This window comes from Salvelinus sp. IW2-2015, linkage group LG2, assembly GCF_002910315.2.
Source record: "Salvelinus sp. IW2-2015 linkage group LG2, ASM291031v2, whole genome shotgun sequence".
In the NCBI taxonomy this organism is placed as follows: Eukaryota; Metazoa; Chordata; class Actinopteri; order Salmoniformes; family Salmonidae; genus Salvelinus; species Salvelinus sp. IW2-2015.
This window is the reverse complement of record NC_036839.1, coordinates 27,347,079-27,373,778: the sequence shown is the minus strand read 5'-3', so window position 1 is coordinate 27,373,778 and position 26,700 is coordinate 27,347,079. Positions and strand designations below refer to the sequence as shown.

At 44.5% G+C, this 26,700-nt stretch overlaps 1 protein-coding gene across 5 annotated transcripts; it reads left to right on the top strand.

Moving 5' to 3' along the window:
* The first annotated feature begins 462 nt into the window (after window positions 1-462).
* Window positions 463-26,130, top strand: kansl1l (KAT8 regulatory NSL complex subunit 1-like). Of its 5 annotated transcripts, none has more exons than XM_070448183.1 (13): window positions 463-2,236; window positions 5,810-5,942; window positions 7,387-7,563; window positions 9,559-9,671; window positions 12,642-12,828; window positions 14,171-14,309; window positions 16,105-16,251; window positions 16,505-16,647; window positions 17,016-17,137; window positions 19,020-19,181; window positions 19,379-19,511; window positions 25,064-25,343; window positions 25,570-26,130. In XM_070448183.1, exons 1-12 carry the CDS (start codon window positions 1,158-1,160, stop codon window positions 25,310-25,312), a joined length of 2,784 nt encoding a protein of 927 aa, XP_070304284.1. In that variant the 5' UTR covers window positions 463-1,157; the 3' UTR covers window positions 25,313-25,343; window positions 25,570-26,130. The 5 variants fall into 5 exon arrangements, with proteins under 5 accessions (XP_070304284.1, XP_023862728.1, XP_023862710.1 ...); XM_024006960.2 differs by having other exon boundaries at window positions 5,807-5,942; window positions 16,505-16,605; XM_024006942.2 differs by having other exon boundaries at window positions 5,807-5,942; window positions 16,505-16,626.
* The last annotated feature ends 570 nt before the right edge of the window (window positions 26,131-26,700 follow it).

Sequence of the window (26,700 nt, the reverse complement as noted above, 5' to 3'; positions counted from 1 at the left end):
AGAGAGAATTTTGGCAGTTTTCACGTTAATTTCCCCCAATTCTACATATTTTGACATGGCTAATGCTGTGTTCTTATGCTTAAGCATAACACAATCATTGGGGGCATGATTGTCTAGCTTTTATTTTGGTGATTTTAATTTCTCTTATTTTTATAAGCTATTATTTAAACAATATATAGGACCATTATATTTTCTACACTCGAAAGAATTCACCCCGTGACCCACCTGGACCCCTGCAACGACCCACAAGTGTGTCCCGACCCACAGTTTGGAAACCACTGGGCTAGGCTATGAAATAATCGAGGATTTGAGGAGATAGTAAAAACTGTTTAAACGTTCTTATATGACTGAATATTATTGGTCTCGAATGGAATTTCATTTGCATAGACTTACCCCCACGTAGGAATCCACGCCCCCCAACACTCACTCAAAGCTCCTCAAAGCGTACAGTCATTGCGTCAAACGCAGAGCAGCAGCCGTTGCCGTTGTTCCATGGCAGTTGGAAATAAATAGGACCACGGAGAAGGGACTGTTAACCGAAAGATCTTCTGATGAACTATCTAGCCAGACTTTTGCGGTTAACATGTCAAATGAGGGAAAGGCTTAGCTTTTCACGACATAAATCAAGGCTTCAAGAATAATATTTTCGTGGACCCTGTCAATTTTCATTCAAGGTGAATAGCAAAAAGATGGTCGATACGTTATTTTCAACTTGACGTTCCGTGCCCGTTTTTGTGTTCCAGGAAGCTTTCGAGCGGATTAAGGTGTTTGATTTATCCTTGCAAACGGTCTTGTTAGTAAATCGAGTACGTTTGATGTCTCTGACTGCAGTTAGACAATTATAAATATCAGCACAGTTCCCACCTCGTCAGTTCATTGACTTGTTTGAGCCATCCATGATGATAGCTAGCTAACGTTAATGGTTTCTTTCTTACTTCATCTTTATCACTATAGCTAAGCTAATGTACCTAGCTGCCCAGCTACTGTCTGGATGTTTTCCTACCCATAATTTGCAGTTTTTAGTATTTCCATATTATTTTCAGTTTGGTGGATGAAGTGCTGACAGGGGTTTATTTTTTGGTCTTGGGAAAGTCTGAGGCAGATCTGGCATCCTCTGGTGTGACAGAAAACAACAGTGACATCATTGGTTGGAGGGAATGGCCCCAGCCCTGACCAAGCTCTCCAAAGACGTCCACGGAATGCACCTGGCGTCCAGCAACATGGATGCAGATGGGGCAATGCTCAACATGGAGTGTGATCCTCAGTTGAACCTGAAGGAGGGCAGCTATGCTCAGAGGGTGTGGCTCAACCTCTCCTCTCTGCCCTTTCTGGACACTTGTTGCTCAAGCAAGAGTCCCCTTGACTTTCCCGATTCGCTCCTGTCCCCTCTGCTACAGGCCTCGGCTGGCCAGTACAAAACGGTGCTTCTCTCCAGCCCCGGTTCCCTGCTCAGCTTCCTGTCTCTCAACAAAAACCTGAAGCATTCCCTGGCTGCCTGTCCAGGTGCACAAGACATGTATTTGGTTCCTGTCCCTGAACACAATAGCCAAGTTGTGGCTCAGCAGCAACAGCAGTGTCAACACAGTGGCCATGGACCAGATGGCTATGATATCCCCCAGTCCCCTTCAAAATACTGCCAGGGAGATCTCATGTCCCAGTATAACCCTACTGTCCCCACACCCCTCATTGAGAGGCAGGAGGAGGGGGGCTCCAGCAGCACAGACACAGCTCCAGCACAGCTGTGGGCCAGGGGAGCTAGGAGCCAGGGCCTGGAGCAGCCTGTGACTGCATTGGTAGAGGAGGCATTGAGAGAGCAGACCCACTGGCATCTCTCCCAACAAACGTCTCAGTTAGAACGGGCTGGGCGGCTCCAGAGGAGGCTTCAAGCTCTACTAGGGGACCATGCCTCTCGCCACTGCAGCCTCCAGCTGGAGGGTCTGAAGGGGAGTCAGGGCAGGGAGACCCCAAGTCCCGCCTCACCCCCTGCAAACACCAAGCCCTTTGATCCAGCCATGGGGCAGAGACAGACAGGTACACTGAGCCGCAGGACCCAGGGCCGTGCCCTACTGCAGACCTCCTTACCGCCATCCCCCTCCACAGACATCCAGGAGTTTACGCGCTATGCCCAGGCCGTGCTGCGCGGGGTTCAGGAGGCTGTAGACTCTGATGCCACAGAGAGCAGCTCAGATGAAGAGTTGGAGCCTGACCAGAAATGGGGGACCACGTCTCAACCAGTGTGAGTACAGACATTCTGGTAATGTGCTGTAATTATGTTGTAGACCTGTTAATTACTTATGAGAAACAGGAAGTCTGTTGTTCAGTTGAATAAGAATGGTAGAGAATTCTATTTCATGCTTGACTGGGATGCAAAAACATTGTTGTAGTCCTAACTGTATGCAACAGGAACACAGCATTTTCAGAGTTCAAACTATGTTTCTGGATGAGTTTTGTTAAAAGCTGTGAGCTGAACCTGTAGCTTTGTTTGAGCTTGGGTCTGTTTCTCATATTTCAGACATATTTTAAAGAGCTGTGGTGTTTTCCTGGATACCACAGTGGGTTATCACAGCTAAATAAACAGGGTTAAGGGCAGAGGTAGGCTATGAGAAACACATGCCATCTGTGTGGCAGTGAGTGAATTATACATGGAAAAACACAGACCTTATACTTGAAATTACATTTCACTTGACAGCATTCAACAAAACCGGCTGTTAACATCATATAACCTCTTTAGTTTGCGGCAGAGGCAGCAGATTCCTCCTATTCACCTGACCCTCTACTACAGTACGAACAGAACAGACCCTCTCCTCTCCTAACCTACATCCAGGCCAGGTACATAAACACAGACTTTGTAAGGCCATATATCCACCCCCACACACTGCCTCGGTGGAAGAGCCCTTTGAGTCCTCCTCTGAAGTCTGTGTGACCCAGATCATGAGATGAGGAAAGTGTTTAGGGCTAAATTAAGCGGATGTAATAATGGTTCTGCTATGGTGTGTCTCTGCCTAGGTAGGAGTAACAGCTCTCTGAGACTCAAACACTGATCACGCCAGGTTTCTTAGCATTTGAATCATCCAGAATTTAGGAAGGTTTCATGTTTCTCATTATAGTTTGTTGGGAGGTTTGAACTTTTAAGTAAGTAGCAAAGATGAGCCGTTTTGTCTTTAAGTTCGAGGCAGGCAGCACATCGCCAGGTAACCTGCTCTCACTGTCTGGAATGTAGTGACTGAGGAAGGGGACAGGGTTTGCGTGGGGCAGAAGGGACCAAAGGGGAATGTGGAGGGGATGCCTTTGTGATTCCCTGTCTAATAAACGGGGGGGTGGATGAGAAAAAGTTACAGGTTTATGAGCTCTGGGAACAGGGGAGAAGTGGAGAAGAGGTGGAATGGGGGGTTGATGATTTGTTTGGCAGGGTGGAGGGGTGGTTTGGATCTGGCATCATCCTGGCAGCAGCAGTCTTGTCTTTGTTGGAGCCCCTGTCTCCTGCTGGGTAGAACAAAGAACGGTTCCAAGCCTATTCTATTCATTCCATTTCTATGGGGTAGAATGGTCTGTCTCTGTGGCCTTTCATTAGCTCCTTCATGGGGAGAGGTTATGGCATGCACCTCCCCCGGGAATATCTCCTCCTCCGAGACTAGATGGGCCATTTTTGGCCCCTCTTCCTGCAAAATGTGATAACAATGGTTACAAGGATAAAATTGGGAAGTCAAACTCTTGTTTTCTGTCCTCTTTCAGTTTCACTCACATATGTTCATAATTTGATGTGGGAGTTACTGTGGCAGGCTAGGATAAATATTTTAAAGTGAAATGAGGGGTACACCCTGTAAACCAGGTATGGGCAACTTTGATGGGAGTGGGGGCCACAAAAATCTGAACTCCTCATGGCCGCAGTGGCTTGCGGGTCTGTGTACCCACATCCACATGCAAACATGCAGTCAGAGCTGGCCCTAGCCTTTTGGGGGCCCTAAGCAACATTTCCTGCAATTCTAAAGAATGTTCTATAGGGTGGAGAGAAATGTTTGTGACTAACAAAATCAATGGTGGCCAACCCGGTCAATAATTGGAACATGATTACTGTAAGTTTATGTAGCTGGCCACTAGAGCAGAATTGTTTTAGAAAATAATGTTATTAATGACAATTTGCGGGTATTATTTAATGAAGCTGCCAGTTGAGGACTTGTGAGGCGTCTGTTTCTCCCACTCCTCTTTCTATTCTGGTTAGTGCCAGTTTGTGCTGTTCTGTGAAGGTAGTAGTACACAGCGTTGTATGAGATTTTCAGTTTTCAGCTGTGCTAACATGATTGCAAAAGGGTTTTCTAATGATCAATTAGCCTTTTAAAATGATTAACTTGGATTAGCTAACATAACGTGTCATTGGAACACAGGAGTGATGGTTGCTGATAATGGGCCTCTGTACAACTATGTAGATATTCCATAAAAAATCTGCCGTTTCCAGCTAAAATAGTAATTTACAACATTAACCCTGTCTACACTGTATTTCTGATCAATTTGATGTTATTTTAATGGACATTTCTAAGTAACGCCAGACTTTTAAATGGAAGTTTATATTATTTAAAATAATAATTTTGGGGGGATTGATCCACGGGCCATCCCAGCTGTAAGCTTTACTTTATGCCCAGACCTACAACTGGAGAAATACGTGTTTAAGAAAGCAGAGCTTAGTTAATACAGATAGGCTGGCTTTTTCCTCAGTTGGGATCAGGGCTGAAAACAACCTGTGTGTAACTGCAAGAGTAAAGAAATGCACCAGCAGTATAGAACAGCTCCAGGTCCACTGTGTATTTATCTTTGTTGAGCTGGCCTGGCAGAGAGTGGATGGGGGGGTGTTCCATTGGGCGGCAGCAGTGTCTCTGGAGAATGAAGATAATGCCCAGGTTCTGTGTGCTGTTTGTTTATGTTGCAACCCGAGAGGGAGGGAGGAAGTGCCTCTCCTCTGAGACTGTTTGAGTGGGGATGGGGGTGGCAGCTTTTTACACTTTGACGGTGTGGATACGTTCCACCACCTAGCCTACAACTCAGGATGTCAAAAGTAATTTTGTCATTTTCCTGATTGTAAAATCAAACCAATCTTGAAGTGGTCTTAGTTTGAGTGTTACAGCATTGGGCCTGTGTTTGTTCGTGTGGGGGTATATTTTTGTCTATGCCGTACCAGTCTCCAGCCGACCCAGCCAGTCTGATGAAAAATGTTCCCTTTAGTTGTCCACTCTAAGTGGCTTGCTCCTAGCATTCCCAGGGTCGCTACATAGAGCCATGGTAACTAACCTAACTGGACTGTGGAACTGCCTGCCAGAAACCAATGTCTAACCCTGCACTACAGTAATAGTGGAACGCAGTCAGAAGCGCCATGGAAACCTACACAGTTTTCTAATGATTTATTCGTGGCCTAGATATACTTTATACTCATCTCAACAGAATAAGAATAAAGCCTCCTCATCTGCCATATAACAAGAAAAAGCTGATATGCAAAAGTAGCATTGTCATCTAGTGCTTTAAAATGTAGGTCATAGTGTAGGCTATTTGTTGACGGTACTGTGTAAATATGAACCATATGTCCTCAGCCTCTGTACTCTTGTTGTGCTGGGCTATCTATGTTATAAAGGTCAGTAAACCTACACACACTCCAACCGTTCAACCTGTTTCAAGGAAAAGGTTGTCTTTTTAATAGATGGGGGAAAAAAAGAGGATACAAAACCTACAGAAATTATGAATCTAGAAAAATACGGAATTGTTTGTCTGGTCATAGGCTCTTTCTACCTCTCTCTTTGTGTCTGTCTGTCTCCCTCTCCAGTAGGTGTGAGTGGAGGTGGCAAAGGGAGAGGGCTGAGGTGGGCAGCGGGTGGACCTGGCTACAGCTGCATGTGGCAGAGCTTGAGGGACGCATCCAACAACTGGGGGACCTGCACAAACAGATCACCTCCACCAAGGTAAGGCCCAGTTCCATAGGCCTCTAGTGAACCCTGGCGCACGCACGCACGCACGCGCGCGCGCACACACACACACACACCCACACAGCACACAACACACACACACACACACACACACACACACACACACACACACACACACACACACACACACACACACACACACACACACACACACACACACACACACACACACACACACACACACACACACACACACACACACACACCACACACACACACACACACACACACACACACACACACACACACACACACACACACAGAGTCAAGTGACAGACAGGCGTATGACAACCTCACCCCTCCTGCCTGGTCTAGAGCCTAGGGGATCGAGTCCTCTCTGTGTGTGTGTGTGTATATATATAATATATTTTTTTTAAACTGGGAATATATATACAGTGATCCCTCGCCACTTCGCGGTTCACTTATCGCGGATTCGCTATTTCGCGGATTTTCATAATGCATTTTTTTTTTTTTTTTTGGTGCATTGTGCTCTGCATTCTGATTCGCTAAAAACTCACTCCCGCTTCTTGTATCAAAACACATGCTACGAATTGTGCTATCATTTTGTCGTCTCGTGCAGTTATGTGTACGTACATAAAACAGCTTGGCAAATTTACATTAAGTTGGCCAAATTATCTTGTAATTTCGAACATCTCCTAAACCCATAATGTCGACGAAACGGCCTACACGTGAGTCACTGTATTTGTATACATGTAATAGTTGCTAATTGTAAAAAAAAAAAAAGTTTTCTATTTCGCGGATTTCACTTATCGCGGGTCATTTTCGGAACGTAACCCCCGCGATAAACGAGGGATTACTGTATATATATATTCCCAGTTAAAAAAAAAAATATATATATACACACACACACACACAGAGAGGACTCGATCCCCTAGGCTCTAGACCAGGAAGGATGGGTGAGGTTGTCATACGCCTGTCTGTCACTTGACTGTGTTTTATATCTTCTGTACAAAGCCTTCTGAGGTTTGACTAGTTAATTAAAAGGTTGTGTTTTAGATAAGGATGTGCAGCATTCCTCCTCTAATCAGCCTCTGCCCTTTTTAGAATTAGATTCGCCTGTGTGTGTGACATCACAGTGTGGACCTGTTCTTGTAAAGTGCCTGTGGTGTTTTTAATCTCTCATTAGTTTTCCCAGATCTAATTCACTCATTGTTATGACAGCCCCCTCCTCCTGCTGTCTCCGGACAGCTGTAAACACCATGACCTCCCTCACGACCTTTCCTATGATCATGTGTGAATCAGTGGTGGCCGGTGGCACTTCATCAGCTTATAGTAATGGCTGGAATGGTTTCAAGCACATGGTTTGCATAAGCCATATGAGCCGTCCTCGCCTCACCAGCTTCCTTTGGTGTGTGAATATGCCCTTGTGGCGTTGATAGTAGTGTGTTTGTGGTCCCAGGGTGGTGTGGTCTTGGCGGATTCCCAGCCAATGACAGACGGGCAGATTCAGCAGACGTTACTAACCGAGACGGCAGGGCTGCCGTTCACATCGAGGGGCAGCGCTAGAGACCCTCCCTCCGACACGGAGAACGAACCCAGCAGCCCCACACGCCTCCTCAGGAATATACAGAGACAGGTGAATTTTTACTTTTTATTTAACCTTTACTTCAACAGTAACATTGAGACCTAAACTCAGCAAAAAAAAACAATCGTCCTCTCACTGTCAACTGCGTTTATTTTCAGCAAACTTAACATGTGTAAATATTTGTATGAACATAACAAGATTCAACAACTGAGACATAAACTGAACAAGTTCCACAGACATGTGACTAACAGAAATGGAATAATGTGTCCCTGAACAAAGGGGGGTGTCCAAATTAAAAGTAACAGTCAGTATCTGGTGTGGCCACCAGCTGCATTAAGTACTGCAGTGCATCTCCCACCTGTGGAGCACCAGATTTGTCAGTTCTTGCTGTGAGATGTTACCCCACTCTTCCACTAAGCACATGCAAGTTCCGGACATTTCTGGGGGAAATGGCCCTATTCCTCCCCTCCGATCCAACAGGTCCCAGACGTGCTCAATGGGATTGAGATCCGGGCTCTTTGCTGGCCATAAGCAGAACACTGACATTCCTGTCTTGCAGGAAATCACAACAGAACGAGCAGTATGGCTGGTGGCATTGTCATGCTGGAGGGTCATGTCAGGATGAGCCTTGCAGGAAGCGTACCACATGAGGGAAGGAGGATGTCTTCCCTGTAACGCACTGCGTTGAGATTGCAGGCAATGACAACAAGCTCAGTCCAATGATCACTGTGACTGCCACCTCCAATCGGATCCCGCTCCAGAGTAGAGGCCTCGGTGTAACGCTCATTCCTTCTACGATAAACGCGAATCCGACCATCACCCCTGGTGAGACAAAAACGCCGACTCGTCAGTGAAAGAACACTTTTTGCCAGTCCTGTCTGGTCCAGCGACAGTGGGTTTGTGCCCATAGGTGACGTTGTTGCTGGTGATGTCTGGTGGGGACCTGCCTTACAACAGGCCTACAAGCCTCAGTCCAGCCTCTCTCAGCCTATTGCGGACAGTCTGAGCACTGATGGAGGGATTGTGCGTTCCTGGTGTAACTTGGGCAGTGTGTTGCCATCCTGTACCTGTCCCGCAGGTGTGATGTTCGGATGTACCGATCCTGTGCAGGTGTTGTTACATGTGGTCTGCCACTCGAGGACGATCAGCTGTACATCCTGTCTCCTGTAGCGCTGTCTTAGTACGGACATTGCAATTTATTGCCCTGGCCACATCTGCAGTCCTCATGACCCTTGCAGCATCCTAAGGCACGTTCACGGCAGATGAGCAGGGACCCTGGGCATCTTTCTTTTGGTGTTTTTCAGAGTCAGTCGAAAGGCCTCTTTAGTGTCCTAAGTTTTCATAACTGTGACCTTAATTTCCTACCGTCTGTAAGCTGTTAGTGTTCTTAACGACCGTTTCCACAGGTGCATGTTCATTAATTGTTTACGGTTCATTGAACAAGCATGGGAAACATTGTTTAAACCCTTTACAATGAAGATCTGTGAAGTTATTTGGATTTTTTCGAATTATCTTGAAAGACAAGGTCCTGAAAAAGGGACGTTTCTTTTTTTGCTGAGTTTAGGTTTCTTTTTCAAATGAGCTTTGTAAGGGTCCAATGATATATGTAATGAGTTAGCATTAGTTATGTCAGAGATCGGAGGGCTTTTTAACCCAGCAAATCATCAAACCAAAAATGTTGATTAGTCAAAAGGACCAAAGCAGCCGTTACTGCTGTTTAGTGGTTAATCACACACAACAATCAGTGAGAGTCTAGCCCTGCTGCTGATGATAGGACAGCTCCACTCCCAGTACATCTCTGGTTTTTATGTAGGGCAAAGTCTGGTTGTAGTGCTGCTGGCCTTTGTCTTCTTGACTGTAAGGGGTTGTGACAGGACAGTCTCCAACCAGAAAGCCTCACTTCACATTAGATTACAGGTCTGGGGAGTCGGGACTTATCTACCATACTGCTTAGCAGGTGGGGGGCTATGTAGACCTATAGGCCTATATGTTTCAGTTCAGTAGATACTGTATATAGAGGATGATCTGTTGTTGTTGTCCCCACAGAGTGCCCAGCTGAGCCAGATCGTCAACAGCCTGATGCCTCCTCTGAACCTCTCTCCTTCCTCCTCTCCCATCTCCTGCAGGTGGAAAGGACAGAACAAGAGAGTCTTCAGCAGGTAGACCCAATAAGACCCGCCAGCCCACATTGTCATTTCCTGCGCAGTTTAGTTTATTAGGATTCCCATTAGTTGTTGCTCATGCAGCAGCTTCCTGGGTTCCAGCACCTATGGTAGTTGCGTGGCCAGCCCAGCCAGTACAGTACAGCTCGGTTTGGCCCGGTAGTGTGAAAAAGGTAATGGTGACCTTGACCCAGGATCATGTCAAAAACAGATATTCCAACAGTTTTCTGTAATTAATCGGCTACACTTTGCTAATGACAGTGCAATACTGTGCAGCTGTATTCATCGACCTGGCCAAGGCTTTCGACTCTGTCAATCACCACATTCTTATCGGCAGACTCAACAGCCTTGGCTTCTCAAATGACTGCCTCGCCTGGTTCACTAGCTACTTCTCAGATAGAGTTCAGTGTGTCAAATCGGAGGGCCTGTTGTACGGACCTCTGGCAGTCTCTATGGGGGTGCCACAGGGTTCAATCCTTGGGCCGACTCTTTGCTCTGTATACATCAATGATGTCGCTCTTGCTGCTGGTGATGCTCTGATCCACCTCTACGCAGACTCCAACATTCTGTATACTTCTGGCCCTTCTTTGGACAATGTGTTAAATAACCTCCAGATGAGCTTCAATGCCATACAACTCTCCTTCCGTGGCCTCCAACTGCTCTCAAATGCAAGTAAAACTAAATGCATGCTCTTCAACCGATCGCTGCCCACACCTGCCTGCCCATCCAGCATCACTACTCTGGACGGTTCTGACTTAGAATATGTGGACAACTACAAATACCTAGGTGTCTGGTTAGACTGTAAACTCTCCTTCCAGACTCACATTAAGCATCTCCAATCCAAAATTAAATCTAGAATCGGCATCCTATTTCGCAACAAAGCATTCTTCACTCATGCTGCCAAACATACCCTCGTAAAACTGACTCTCCTACCGATCCTTGACTTCGGCGATGTCATTTACAAAATAGCCTCCAACACTCTACTCAGAAAATGGATGCAGTCTATCACAGTGCCATCCGTTTCGTCACCAAAGCCCCATATACTACCCACCACTGCGACCTGTATGCTATCGTTGTCTGGCCCTCGCTTATTCGTATATTCGTCCCCAAACCCACTGACTCCAGGTCATCTATAAGTCTTTGCTAGGTAAAGCCCCGCCTTATCTCAGTTCACTGGTCACCATAGCAGCAACCATCCGTAGCACGCGCTCCAGCAGGTCTATCTCTCTGGTCACCCCCAAAGCCAATTCCTCCTTCGGCCTCCTTTCCTTCCAGTTCTCTGCTGCCAATGACTGGAATGAATTGCAAAAATCACTGAAGCTGGAGACTCATATCTCCCTCACTAGCTTTAAGCACCAGCTGTCAGAGCAGCTCACAGATCTCTGCACCTGTACATAGCTCATCTGTAAATAGTCCATCCAACTACCTCATCCCCATACTGTTATTTATTTTTGCTCCTTTGCACCCCAGTATCTCTACTTGTACACTCATCTTCTGCACATCTATCACTCCAGTGTTTAATTGCTATATTGTAATTATTTCGCCACTATGGCCTATTTATTGCCTCCCTTGTCCTACCTCATTTGCACACATTGTATATAGTCAATAATACAATAGAAAAAGTATGTTTGTTTATTCCATGTGTAACTCTGTGTTGTTTGTGAGGCACTGCTTTGCTTTATCTTGGCCAGGTCGCAGTTGTAAATGAGAACTTGTTCTCAACTAGCCTACCTGGTTAAACAAAGGTGAAATGAAATAAAAATAAAAGTCTTTCTCCTGTAATAATTATAACAACTGCTCCCAGTTCCACTGTTGCTTACCACGTCAGAGGATCAAAGAAAATAGAAATCCGGCATAAGCTGTCAATCAAAAGCCAGATGATCAAATGGTATTCTATAAAGAATAGAAGGACTTTGTGGAATTTTAGTCACTGTTCTGTGGATTACTGAGATGCCAGAAACTAGATCCTGTAGGCAGGGCTGTTTTATTTTAATTGAAATGGAAGTGACATTATGGTTCCTGGACAGCCCTGTTTTTAGGCTCAACCACTCCCTCTAACAGGCTAGGGTTGTGGAGGTCTTTGGGTGGTACCAACTACCCTCAAGGGTGCTGTACTGTAGGACTTCACAGAGCTGCTATTTTTATTTCTGTCACAGGCAGCACAGCAGAGTATGTTTGTCTAGTTTTTATCTAAGAAATGTAAAGCCTGATCCAGAGGACAGGGAGGTGGGGTCTAGGAGGGCCAGGGAGGTTACTGTGATCTGGCAGGATAATGAACAAAATCATTTTACTTCCTGTAACCAAGGGAAGCCTGACCCACCAGAGCTGGAAATGACAGGCCCCTATTGAGTGTTGGACTAGCAATGTTCTAAAGCCAGTATCTGCAAGTCTAGGTACCAAAAATGGAACCCTATTCCCGACTTTTGACCAGGGCCCATAGGGTAGGAAATATATAGAGTGCCATTGGTGCCGAAGCCCTACTCTACAGCCCAAAGAGGACCTCAGATCTCCTATCCATCACTAGTGATATTAAACATGCTCTAGCTATCCTTAAAATAACCCTTGGAAAAGTTTCACAATGTCCAGCTGTGATTTGGATAAAAGTCATTTAAGCTCAGGTTCCTACTTCCTTTTGCCTCCTTTTTACTCTCAATAAAAAGTCTTCACCTCCCCTGTTCTGATCTGACTCCCACGCTGCCATGGATGTCATGGAATACAGATCATATCTGACTGGGATCGCTGGGTTGGATTGTTTGTTTTGAGTTGTTTAAGGGCATCTGGGCAGCTCTCTACCAATAGAACTGTTGCATTTGTGTGTTGAGTGAATAAAGTGCTGTGTGTTTAGTGACTTAGGTTGAGTTTCAAATGGCACCCTATTCCTTATAGTGCACTACTTTTGACCAGAGCCTTCTGGGTGCCATGCCATTTGGCCCATATACTAAGTGTCCCCTCTGTTGTCCCCTGCAGTGGCCTGGTCCTGGGAGGATGTGACGCCTTCTCCCAGAAGGCACCCAAGAGGAGGAGAGTAAACCGCAGAAGACAACACCTCCTCCAAGTGGACGCCACCTGTGTCTCAGCCCGCACCCGACCCCTGGTGATCTATCACAAACCACCACTCTTCATCAACACCACCCACACCAGCCACAGACAGCAGGTAGCAACCCTCAACACTACCCACACCAGCCACAGACCGCAGGTAGCAACCCTCAACACTACCCACACCAGCCACAGACAGCAGGTAGCAACCCTCAACACTACCCACACCAGCCACAGACGGCAGGTAGCAACCCTCAACACCATGCGCACGCACACACACACACACACACACACACACACACACACACACACACACACACACACACACACACACACACACACACACACACACACACACACACACACACACACACACACCTGCTGCCAATAATGGAATGTCAGATGATTGAAGTATACTAAATTTAAAGAAGGATAAGAGAGTAAATCAAGCTGGCCTTATTTGTTTATGCAGAGGGACTCATCTTGACATTTGAGAATGAGTTATAGAAACTCTTGCATATTAGTGTTTTTGTCATGTATGTATAAATAGAAACAGGGATGATATTAACTCTTTGAGAACAAAGGTTTACTAACCTGTGAACTGCTGGCTTATTTAAAGTGGAGTATTAATTGTAGCTGTAGTCTTTAGAAAGGGACCCTGTGCTGTGTGTCATGATGTCCGCTGTGTCTCTGAGATGTTATAGTCTCATCATGATGCTGTGAAGAGCTCTCTCTTAACAAAACACAGAGTGGAGCAGTTCATTTTAATGTGACACCCTCCATGACTTCTATTCTCAACCCTTGATTTAGTTTGTTCTGACTTGTAAATATCAACCTGCTCCAGAGTAGAGCTTCAACCTGCAACACATAGCCCATAAGGCTCTGTTCAAAAGTAGTGCACTATATAGGGAGTAGGGTGCCATTTGGAACACATCCAGTCAGTGTATCCATCTCTCCAGTCCTGCTACTAATCCTCTAGTCTCTACTCACCAAGCCACAAAGGGAGCCAGCCAGGGGCTCTAACTCTAACTGATGTTATTACAGAGGAAGGCAATGTGCCAAGCCTACTGACATTTTAATGGAGGAAAGAGAAGAAAGCTGTTCACGACTTTAACTAGTTTCATTAGCGTGATTTAGCCGAGCGGCTGGCTGCTCCTCCAGGTCACAGTGACTCACAGCAACCGCATAGTAAGGCTACATGTTAGCAGAGCTGAGAAACCAGCTGAGGTGGGGCTAAGTCACATCTGTATGTTTAAACATATACACACATTCCCCTGGGTCATTTCTTTGCTAATGAGTTTGTCGTGGTCGTTGGTAACTCTGATAGCAATAGGCTACTATCTTCAAGAGCCACAGGTGGTTTGAGTTCATAAAAATGTCCTGCATTAAATCACCGGTATTCACACCTGGTCCTGGTGTGTAGAGATTAAGTTATTCTAGAACCTTTCTCTCTCCTGTAGGACCCAGCCTCCCTCTGTCTCACCTGTGCCTCCTGTGATCCCCTGGCACTGTGTTCTGACCCAGCCTGCTCCTCCAGCAGCACCCTGACCTCCAGGACCAGTCACACTATACTACACCCTGCTCTCTGTCTCACCCCAGGTAGGCACATCTCTCACTGTGCTGGACAGACATTATGATACTGTGTGTTATTGTGTTAAGCTAACTGTACTGTACCACACCCTGTTCTCTCTCACCTCAGGTAGGCGCATCTCTCCTAAAACAGCATAGCTATGGAAATATGTCTGCTTGGGTTAACTGAGGCCAGTGATTAATGTTGTGTTATAATTACTGTGTTGTTCATCATATTGAGCTGTATGCTTCAACTCTTTTGTCTGGAAATAGCTATATTATTCTGTTGATGGTAGGTAGATGAGGGTGAAAGGTACGATACAATACTTTACTTTATTGTTCATTTACACTGACCAAGATAGTTGTGAAAATAGAATACAGAACAGTGTATTCTGAGAAATGATTTAACAGTAATTCTCTTTGGCATCTTACTGGGGGACTTGCACAGCAGCATGCTCTGAGTCAGCCAGTCTAATCATTAATCTACTGTTGCTCCTCGCTGCTTGCTCTGTTGGCCATTCCCTGTAGGGAGGTTAATGATCCTAAACAATCCCAATGATCCTCGCTGGGCAGAAGGGAGGGGTTCTGAGGCAGTGGGCCGTGGCTGGAGTGATGGGCTGGCTAGAGGGGCTGAGGGGCTGTGGGCACTGGGCTGTGACTGATGAGGAGAGCACTGGGTCAGTCTTAGAGACGTAACTCACACAGCTCCAGTCGATTTCCTGTCAACCTGAATATCACCCCACGGACATTGATTGAGCTAAAAACAAACGACACAAACACCATAAGGAATATTCTACTGACAATTATTATGTGGAAGATCGCCACTTTTTGCCACTCCCTGTGTGTTTGGGTTTCTTTAGCAGGAGGTGGGAAGGGAGGAGATGTTGTGAGAGATGGTAAGGGAGAGATGTTAGTTTGTGTGTGGGTGTGGGGGCGATGTGGTGGGTGTGGGGGCGATGTGTGTGTGTGTGTGTGTGTGTGTGTGTGTGTGTGTGTGTGTGTGTGAGGGCGATGGTGGTATGGGGTGTGTGTGGGGGTGATGTTGTATGGGGGTGTGTGTGGGGGCGATGGGGTGTGTGTGTGTGTGTGTGTGTGTGTGTGTGGTGGTGTGTTGGGGGCGATGTGTGGTATGGGGTGTGTGTGGGGGCGATGTTGTATGGGGTGTGTGTGGGGGGCGATGGGTGTGTGTGTGGGGGCGATTTGGTAGTGGTATGGGGTGTGTGTGGATTTTAGAGCACTCTCGTCTGAGTGTGCCAGAGCGCAGAATAACTGATGAATTTATGAACGCACAACACCCGCTAGATATGACTGGTGTCAGTAAACGTCGGCAAAAAAAGTTATAGTTAGTCACGAACGCTCTAGATATCATGTAAACAGCCTGGCTAACCAGCTCTGCTAATAAAATCGTCACAGTGAGGTGTTCTCTCATTTGTGTCTGGAAGTAGCTAGCCAACTTTAGCCAGTTAGCTTGGGTGCTTGGTTTGAGAGAGAAATTGATTTTGTCTGTGTAGACTCTTGTCTTTGGATGAGACAGATGTTTTTTAGGTTTTATTTGCTGCAGTGTCTGTTAATTGTCCAAACGCACACCTGCTCTCCCACTCTATATTGCTATAGAATTTTCACAAATGCCTTAGAATGTTTGGGAATTACGTATACTATGAATTTATGAAAACGTGAAAATGACCATATCTGCTAAAAGAAAATGTTAAAAAAATTATAATTGTGTAATTCTTCCTTCGGGTGTATTTGAACAGATTTTTAATGAGATTTCATGTTGCTAAAAAGCTGTCAGTTCCACTTTAACATGGGTGCTGTGTGCTTCCAGGTTGCGGCCACAAGCAGCATGGGAGGCACCTGTGGGGAGGGGCCAGGGGCGTGTCAACTATCAGGTGGGCGGGCTCTGCTCAGACCCCACACAGGAGAGCCTATCGCGGGGGGAGGAAGAGGAGACATACCCACAGGACCATGAAAGGTATGCATGATCCCTGGGATGGGATTTTTACTCAGTAATCAGGAATTCCTGCTTTTTTGAGATCTATCCAACATTAATTTCAATTAGAAATAAACCTTACCTCTAGCCAAATCTTGATTTCCTATGTTGTCCTACACATATCCAACTAGTTATTACATACATGTAGCCTGCGAGTGTGGTCATTACATGTATGCTATGTAGCTTGTTACAGAACGACCCATGGCGTTAACAGTTAGATGTTGTTGGTCTCTAGATGACGAGGACTTCCTGTCTCAGCTGTCAGACCCTGAGGACAGTCCAGAGGATAGCCTGGAGGATGCCGTTACACCCCAGACCCCACACACACGCAAACGGGTACCACACACACGCAAACGGGTACCACACACACGCAAACGGGTACCACACACACGTTCTGATCTTTTATCCTCGCGGGGACCTAAAATGTATTTCCATTCAGAATCTTATTTTCCCTATAACCCTTACCATAACTTTAACCCGTAACCATAACTCCTCAACCTTACCCTAATTCTATCCATAGTTTTCACCCTAAACCTAACCCTTCAATTTAAAATAGTCTTTGTCCTCATGGGGATATTGGAAATAGAAGGATAGATAAACCAACTAATATCTTGAGAATTGTCTTGTAATGAATACTGACATCTAGTGGAGAGGTTTAGAACAAACGGCATAATTATAGGCATATAGCCCGCTTGTTGATTAGTGAGCTATGCTACAGTATTTTTTTTATGCTGTTCTGTTCTCAGGGCCCAATCCGCAGACGTCAGGGAGAGAGTGTTTACAACATTGACAACATCATCATCCCTATGTCCCTGGCTGCCACTACCAAGGTGGAGAGACTTCAGTACAGAGATATTATAACGCCCAGGTATGGCTTCTGGTGCTTGTTCTTTGGCTTGAGTTACTTCTCAACAAAAGCTAAAGCCACCAGTTTTTGCTTAACTGTATTTTGAGTTTGATCAAACCTCCCAAGAAATGAGTCAGTTCTTTGATGTCCTATGATCTGAGGACACCCCATCAAATTAGTGGATTCAACTATTTCAGCCACACCTGTTGCTGACAGATGTATACAATTGAGCACACAGCCATGCAATCTCTATAGTCAAACATTGGCAGTAGAATGGCCAGTACTGAAGAGTTCAGTGACTTTCAACGTGGCACCGTCATAGGATGCCACCTTTCCACCAAGTCGGTCAAATTTCTGCCTTGCTAGAGCTGCCCCGGTCAACTGTTAAGTTCTGTTATTATGAAATGGAAATGTCTAGGAGCAACAGCAGCTCAGCCGCGAAGTGGTAGGCCACACAGGCACACAGAACGAGATCACCGAGTGCTGAAGCGCGTAGTGTGTAAAACTAGTCTGTACTCGGTTGCAACACTCACTACCGAGTTCCAAACTGCCTCTGGAAGCAACATCAGCAAAATAAACGTTAGACGGGAGCTTCATAAAATGGGTTTCCATGGCCGAGCAGCCGCACACAAGTCTAAGATAACCATGAGCAATGCCAAGCGTCGGCTGGAGTGGTGTAAGGCTCGCCGCCGTTGGACTCTGGAGCAGTGGAAACGCTTCACCATCTGACGGACAAATCTGGGTTTTGCAGATGCCAGAAGAACGCTACCTGCCCGAATGCATAGTGCCAACTGTAAAGTTTGGTGTCGGAGGAATAATTGTCTGTGGCTGTTTTTCATGGTTCTGGCTATGCACCTTAGTTCTAGTGAAGGGAAATCTTAACGCTACAGCATACAATTATATTCTAGATGATTCTGTGCTTTCAACTTTGTGGCAAGTTTGGGGAAGGCACTTTCCTGTTTCAGGTCCATACAGAAATGGTTTGTCGAGATCGGTGTGGAAGAATTTGACTGGCCTGCACAGAGCCCTGACCTCAACTCCATCGACAATGGTGGAAAAAGTACACAATTGCTTGACTTGAGTAAAAGTAAAGATACCTTAATAGAAAAAAAATAAAGTGAAAGTCACCCAGTAAAATACTACTTGAGTAAAAGTATTTCGTTTGAATTATACTTAATTATCAAAAGTAAAAGTATAAATCATTTCAAATGGCTAATATTAAGCAAACCAGATCACATACATGTATTTATTTATTTTTATTTAGCGATGGCCAGGGGCACAGTACAACATGCAGACATAATTTACAAACAAAGCATTTGTGTTTAGTGAGTCCACCAGATCAGAGGCAGTAGGGATGACCAGGGATGTTCTCTTGATAAGTGTGTGAGTTGGAACATGTTCCTGTCCTGCTAAGCATTCAAAATGTAACGAATACTTTTGGGTGTCAGGGAAAATGTATGGAGTAAAAGGTACATTATTTTCTTTAGGAATGTAGTAAAGTAAAAGTTGTCAAAAATATAAATAGTAAAGTACAGATACCCCAAAAAACTACTTAAGTAGTACTTTAAAATATTTTTACTTAAGTACTTTACACCACTGCCCATCGAACACCTTTGGGATGAATTGGAACGCCGACTGCGAGCCAGACCTAATAGCCCAACATCAGTGCCCGACCTCACTAATGTTCTTGTGGCTGAATGGAAGTTAGTCCCTGCAGCAATGTTCATACATCTGGAGGAAAGCCTTCCCAGAAGAGTGGAGGCTGTTATGGCGGCAAAGGGGGGACCAACTCCATATTCATGCCCATGATTTTGGAATGAGAAGTCAGACGAGCAGGTGTCCACATACATTAGTGTATTCCGTCACCTTACACATTGCTCTGCTCCTCCCTCCTTCCCTGTAGCTGGAGAGTGGTTGATAACCCACCCCTGGAGGAGAGGGAGGAGGAGGAAGAGGAGCTGCTGTGTGACAATACATTTTCCCAGAGGCACCTGGAGTGTGAGCAGAGAGAGAAACTCCGCTGGACCTCCTGGGACAAGACCAGACACTATAGACGCACCACCAGGTGGGGACTGGGCACACCACACATCACCTTGCTGTTGCTGATTGATCCTGCAGTAAATATTCTTACCTCACTGGATCTCAATTCAATTCACAGTGTCTGTTTTTTTCCTTTGAGAATGAAGTCCGGCATTCTCTTGCTCTGTTGCAGTATTTAAAAAAATATATATATATATTATAATTTTTATCGCCTCTCTGTAGGTCTGGCAGTAGGAACGATGGAGCAGGTGTTTCTGTATGGGACTGTGCTGTCAGGGGTGAGACCAGAGGTGACGTGAGCACTCACGTGGACTGGAGCCATCTGGACAGGGACGGAGCCTTAGAGGAGTGGGTGGTAAGAAAGGACATTCACTGTCTAGTCTCTACCAACCTAAAGTCTGGATCCCGGTTCAGCTCTTTGTTACATTCTGAGTATGAAGTCTTGGTACTACCATCTATTAACCCTGCTGCTAACTGAGGAATATTCTAATCAATAAGCTATTAAGTATAATGCAGAGGAGTTGCTAGCAGAAACAATGCTAGTTTGTTATACACAAGTCTTCTAATGATCAAGCTGAATTAGAGGTTTTACTTTAAAATATGACTCGCTGAGACTGAAAACAGTTCCTGATCAAATCAAACTTTATTTGCCACTTGCGCCGAATACAACAGGTGTAGACTTTGCTGTGAAATGCTTACTTACAAGCCCAAGTAGGTTAAAATAAAAAGTAACACAATAAGAATAACGAGGCTATATACAGGGTGCACCGGTACTGAGTCAGTGTCCTGGGGTACAGGCTAGTTGAGGTAATCTGTAGGTGGGGGCGAAGTGACTATGCATAGGTAACAAACAAACAGCGAGTAGCAGCAGTGTGCAAGAGGGGAGGGGGGTGTCAGTCAATGCTAACTGTCTGGTGGTGATTTTAATGAATTGTTCAGCAGTCTAATGGCTTGGGGGTAGAAGCTGTTGAGGAGCCTTTTGGTCTTAGACTTGGCGCTCCGGTACTGCTTGCTGTGCGGTAGCAGAGAAAACACTCTAACTTGGGTGAGATATGGATATTGGGCATTTTATGTCAGAGATTGTAGGATAAATCAATGTTAGCTTTTACATAGCTGGCCATAAATGGATGTTGCATTTTACTTTTATAGGTTAGGTTATGTAGGCTTCTTCTAACCCATTGGTTTCTACCACAGTTAATAATCAGATTTTAAGCTATTAATTTACATACAAAATCAGTGTGACAGATTTCCAGTCATTCCATTTAATTTAATACCCCTTGATCTTCAAGACTAGGACTTCGAAATATACAGTAGATTAGCCTAATTCTTTTACCTGAGCATAACCCAAGATGTAAGGACATATTTAGCCTTCTGTTGTTTATGATTTTTGTTGTCATGGAGGACTGATTGGGTCATTGCTTCGAGTTGAAAAATAAATGCTGCTCTCATGGAATAGCATGCTTTGAGCACTACTGAAAAAGGCTATTTGCATGTGAAAAATGTATGCCATATGCTACATTTGCTATAGGCCTATTGTTTGCAGTGCGTTTGGAAAGTATTCAGACCCCTTTCCCTTTTTCCACATTTTGTTTACGTTACAGCCTTATTCTAAAATTGATTAAGTAAATAAAAAATCCTAATCTACACACAATACCCCATAATGACAAAGCGAAAACAGGTTTTTAGACATTTTTTCTAATAAAAAATAAACTAAATACCTTATTTACATATGTATTCAGACCCTTTGCTATGACACTGGAAATTGAGCTCCGATGCATCCTGTTTCCATTGATCATCCTTGAGATGTTTCTACAACTTGATTGGAGTCCACCTGTGGTAAACTCAATTGATTGGACATGATTTGGAAAGGCACACACCTGTCTATATAAGGTCCCACAGTTGACAGTGCATGTCAGAGCAAAAACCAAGCCATGAGGTTGAAGGAATTGTCCGTAGTGCTCCGAGACAGGATTGTGTTGAGGCACAGATCTGGGGAAGGGTACCACAAAATGTCTGCAGCATTGAAGGTCCCCAAGACCACAGTGGCCTCCATCATTCTTAAATGGAAGAAGTTGGGAGCCACCAAGACTCTTCCTTGAGCTGGCCGCCCGGCCAAACTGAGTATTCGGGGTAGAAGGACCTTGGTCAGGGAGGTGACCAAGATGCTGATGGTCACTCTGACAAAGCTCCAGAGATGCGAGAACCTTCCAGAAGGACAACCATCTCTGCAGCACTTCACCAATCAGGCCTTTATGGTAGAGTTGTCAGACGGAAGCCACTCCTCAGTAAAAGGCACATGACAGCCCGCTTGGAGTTTGCCAAAAGGCACCTAAAGGACTCTCAGACCATTTTTATTTTGTATATTTTTATTAAACCTTTATTTAACTAGGCAAGTTAGTTAAGAACACATTCTTATTTACAATGACGGCCTACCAAAAGGCAAAAGGCCTTCTAAGGGGATGTGGGCTGGGATTAAAAATATAGGACACAACACACATCACGATAAGAAAGACACCACAACACTACATAAAGAGAGACCTAAGACGACAACATAGTATGGCAGGAAAACATGACAACACAGCATGGTAGCAACACAACGTTACGACAACAACATGGTAGCAACACATGGTAGCAGCACAAAACAGGGTGCAAACATTGTTGGGCACAGACAACAGCACAAAGGGCAAGAAAATAGAGATAACAATGCATCACGCAAGCAGCCACAACTGTCAGTAAGAGTGTCCATGATTGAGTCTTTGAATAAAGAGACTGAGATAAAACTGTCCAGTTTGAGTGTTTGTTGCAGCTCGTTCCAGTAGCTAGCAGCAGCACACTGAAAAGACGAGTGACCCAGGGATGTGTGTGCTTTGGGGACCTTTAGCAGAATGTGACTGGCAGAACGGGTTTTGTATGTGGAGGATGAGGGCTGCAGTAGAGATCTCAGATGGGGGGAGTGAGGCCTAAGAGGGTATTATTTTTTTACATTTAATTTATTTCACCTTTATTTAACTAGGTAGGCCAGTTGAGAACAAGTTCTCATTTACAACTGTGACCTGGTCAAGAAAAAGCATTGCAGTGCAACACAAACAACAACACAGAGTTACACATAAACAAACGTACAGTCAATAACACAAAAGAAAAATAGAAAGATCAATGTACAGTGTGTGAAAATGTAGAAGAGTAGGGAGGTGGGCAATAAATAGGCCATAGAGGTGAAAATAATTACAACTTAGCATTAATACTGGAGTGATATGTGCAGATGATGATGTGCAAGTAGAGATACTGGGGTGCAAAAGAGCAAGAGGGTAAGTAATAATATGGGGATGAGGTAGTATAAATAAGCAACAGCCAGTGGGTCTTGCGACAGGTATACAGAGATGACCAGTTTACAGAGGAGTATAGAGTGCAGTGATGTGTCCTATAAGGAGCATTGGTGGCAAATTTGATGGCCGAATGGTAAATAACATCTAGATGCTCGAGAGCACCCTTACCTGCCGATCTATAAATTATGTCTCCGTAATCTAGCATGGGTAGGATGGTCATCTGAATCAGGGTTAGTTTGGCAGCTGGGGTGAAAGAGGAGCGATTACAATTGAGGAAACCAAGTATTGTTTTAACTTTAGCCTGCAGCTTTGATATGTGCTGACAGAAGGACAGTGCACCGTCTAGCCATACTCCCAAGTACTTGTATGAGGTGACTACCTCAAGCTCTAAACCCTCAGAGGTAGTAATCACACCTGGAGGGGCATTCTTCTTACAAAACCACATGACGTTTGTTTTGGAGGTGTTTAGAACAAGGTTAAGGGCAGAGAAAGCTTGTTGAACACTAAGAACTTTGTTGTAGAGCATTTAACACAAAATCTGGGGAGGTGCCATTTGAGTATGAGACTGTATCATCTCCATATAAATGGATGAGAGAGCTGCCTACTGAAACAAGATTCTCTGGTCAGATGAAACCAAGATTGAACTCTTTGGCCTGAATACCAATAGTCACGTCTGGAAGAAACCTGGCACCATCCCTACGGTGAAGCATGGTGGTGGCAACATCATGCTGTGGGGATGTTTTCAGCGGCAGGCACTGGGAGACTAGTCAGGATAGAGGGAAAGATGAATGGAGCAAAGTACAGAGAGATCCTTGATGAAAACCTGCACCAGAGCGCTCAGGCCTTCAGACTGGGTCGAAGGTTCACCATCCAACAGGACAACAACCCTAAGCACACAGCCAAGACAACGCAGGAATGGCTTCTGGATAAGTCTCTGAATGTCCTTGAGTGGCCCATCCAGAGCCCAGACTTGAACCCGATCAAACATCTCTGGAGTGACCTGAAAATAGCTGTGCAGCGACGCTCCCCATCCAACCTGACAGAGCTTGAGAGGATCTGCAGAGAAGAATGGGAGAAACTCCCCAAATACAGGTGTGTCAAGCTTGTAGTGTCATATCCAAGAAGACTCGAGGCTGTAATCGCTGCCAAAGGTGCTTCAACAAAGTACTGATTAAAGGGTCTGAATACTTAGGTAAATGTGATATTTGTTTTCTTTGTTTTTATACATTTGCAAAAATGTATAAACAGTTTTTGCTTTGTTATTATGTGTTATTGTGTGTAGATAATACTTTTTATAATCCATTATAGAATAATGCTGTGACGTAACAAATGTGGAAAAAGGAAAGGGGTCTGAATACTTTCTGAATGCTCTGTATGTTTTTATTGTAGACACTTTATCTTGATAATTTGCAGCTGTTTAAGTCTATCAAAATCATGTGACCGTTAGGCCGGATTTAAAAAAAAAWTTTTTTAGCAGCATGAATTAGATTGAGCAATTAAAGCCCCACTCGTGGTCTTCCTAATTTTAACTTGTTTTTGACAGTGTGGAGCACAATACCATGGAGGAGTTTAGAAGGGAGGAACGGCCTCAAACTTTTATTCCATAGATTGGGATCTGCACTATGCAGCTGTTCCAAGATCGCATTTTTCATTGGCTCTCCACTGGTTGCAAAATCAATGAGTGATAGGCAGTTTAAACTTCTTCAATTCAACCATTAAGGTTAAACCATAAACACAATCCGTAAGGTGCAAATAGCTAAATGAGAGAGCAGCAGTGTGATTCACAACAATGCGCTGTGTAGATATCAATAATAGGTGATATATGTATAGCCTGTGAACTACACCACTGCTGTCATCCTTACCTCCAAGTGTTTATTTAAGTTGGATAATCTTTGGATGCCGACAGCAGTCGCACCATTGGAAGACAGCTTGGACTGTAGCCTACAAAAGCCTATTCCTGCTCTTTTCCCGCAATCCATCAAACACATTTGGTGCGTCAACATAGTGGTCTCTGACTTGTGGTCAGACTCGCTCAGGTGGAACAAACTTAAACTTGCACCTTTTTTCAATGCTGATTTGAATGTCATTGAGACAAACAAAGGTGTCATATTTTTTATTGAATTTAAAAGTTATCTTAGAAGTAATCATCTAGTTTTTCAATATCTGTAATCCGATTACACAATTTTTGCTGGTAATGGATTAGTAGTTACAGTTAAAAAAAAATCCATGACATGTTATCCGTTACTCCCCGACCCTGTTAGTAATGATGGAGTAGTGGCGGTGTCTGTCAGCAGGTAGGGAGAGTGCCCACTCTGTCACACATTCAGAGCGAAGGCTGCAGGCTCCCTGATGCGCAGGATGTGGATGTGAAGGTCACAGGGACCATACATGGTTTTTGCATGAATTTTGGTTTTAAATCTAACCCTTTATCACGGGAGAATAATGATGTACGGTGAGTGTTTATACTAGCTCAATCAAATTTTTGACATTCAGTTGCCCATGCTGTGTTACCCACATATGAAAGTGATAAATGTAATGTACTCGTATGTATCCCTCATTATTCGCTCCTCCCCTCTGTCTGCAGCACTGTTTCCCGTGGGAGAGTCGTGTGTTCCCGCTGTGTGAGGATGAGGATGTGGCTCTGAGGTGTGATGAAGAGGAGCAGGAGGAGCCTTGCTGGGAGGAGAGAGCGAAGGCAGAGCCCACCAGCAGCACAGACGAGAACAGTGTATCTGTTCAGTCACACCCATTCTCAGCCCTGTCTAGTACAACACCACCACCTGCTGTAGATGACGGGAACAACAGTCTTACAGCAGACAGCAGAGTCACCTGAGATGGCTTGGATTTACCACTGCACAGCACAGGTAGCATGTACAGTTACTTATAGAAGTGTGTATTTAGTGTTGTTGAATGCATGTATCAACCAGGCTATTGATGTGGGCTGGGTATGTCATAAAGCAGTAGTGTTACGGCGGAGAGCACAGCCACGCCTAACTTCCTTTCACTGATCCACTGCTTAATGGTTTATTCATGGTTAAATGGAAAGTGTGTTCCACACGCCTTTAAGTGCCTGTTTTCTGTCTTCAACAGGTATCCACTGAAGATTAGGAGACCTGAGGGACAGAGATACAAGAGGAGGCCTGAACTACCTGGAGGAGACGTCACACCTAATGTCTGCTACATTTCCTGAACACAGTGATGTTTTAATTTGTTTGTTTTTTTAAATTAGGGGAGTGTTTATATTTACTTAAATTTCTCCCCTGTATTGTAAGATATTGGTGTGGACTGTGTTGGATATTCAACATTTTAAATGTGTACTTTTTTAAAGTAACCCTGACCTGCATTCTTATTGAAGATCTGTGTACTAGTGCACAACTGACCGTAACCACTGTATGTACATAGTTGTTGTTTGATATTTATTTATGTTTCAAGACGTGTCTGAAAATGCAAAGTCTATATGTGTGTATGTAGGTATTTTTAGATTTTCACCAGTTTTACTCTTGGTTAACAGATTGTATTTTTCCGTAAGTGATCATTTTTATACAGACAAAAAAACAGGTGAAGTATTTCATTGTTTTTTTTTAGTTGGTGTACTTCTCATCTGACAGTGTAATCTCTGTTGAACACAAGTCATTAAAATCATTCAGGCCACTGTCTGACTGTCACATTATTAAGGACATACCAGACCGTGCCGACAAATAGTTAAAGGTAACGGGATGGTCGTTCTATTGCCTCTGACCACATAACATCGGCCCAATGATTCCACATGTTGAATCCCTACCGTTCGTCGACACCCAGCAGGGGATCTGTTGCACACGACCGTCGTTCATGTGTCTTCTTCTCTTATTGTAGTATTGAGTGGTCAAACCAGTTACTTTGTAATCACTGCTATAACACCCATTACCTGGCCAGACTGAATGACCCACGCTCAACACAGTGTGGCGCTGTTGTCTTTTATTAGCAAATAAGAATTTAGTGACACATACTTGTTAGGTAAGAGGCCCTAAAAATGTGGTATGAATGCATGCCAAGACCTGAGAGGCCTAAGCATTTAGTTATGCTTCTTAAATAGGCCTAGCCTCTGTTGATAGGGTGATTATTCCACTCTACATATAATTAAATTTTTTCTTGCTGTCATTGTCAAACTTATCTTTCACACTCAGAGCTTAGTTTCCTAAACCCACTGGTCCAGTCAGTTCTTTAACTGTTCAACTTTGATCT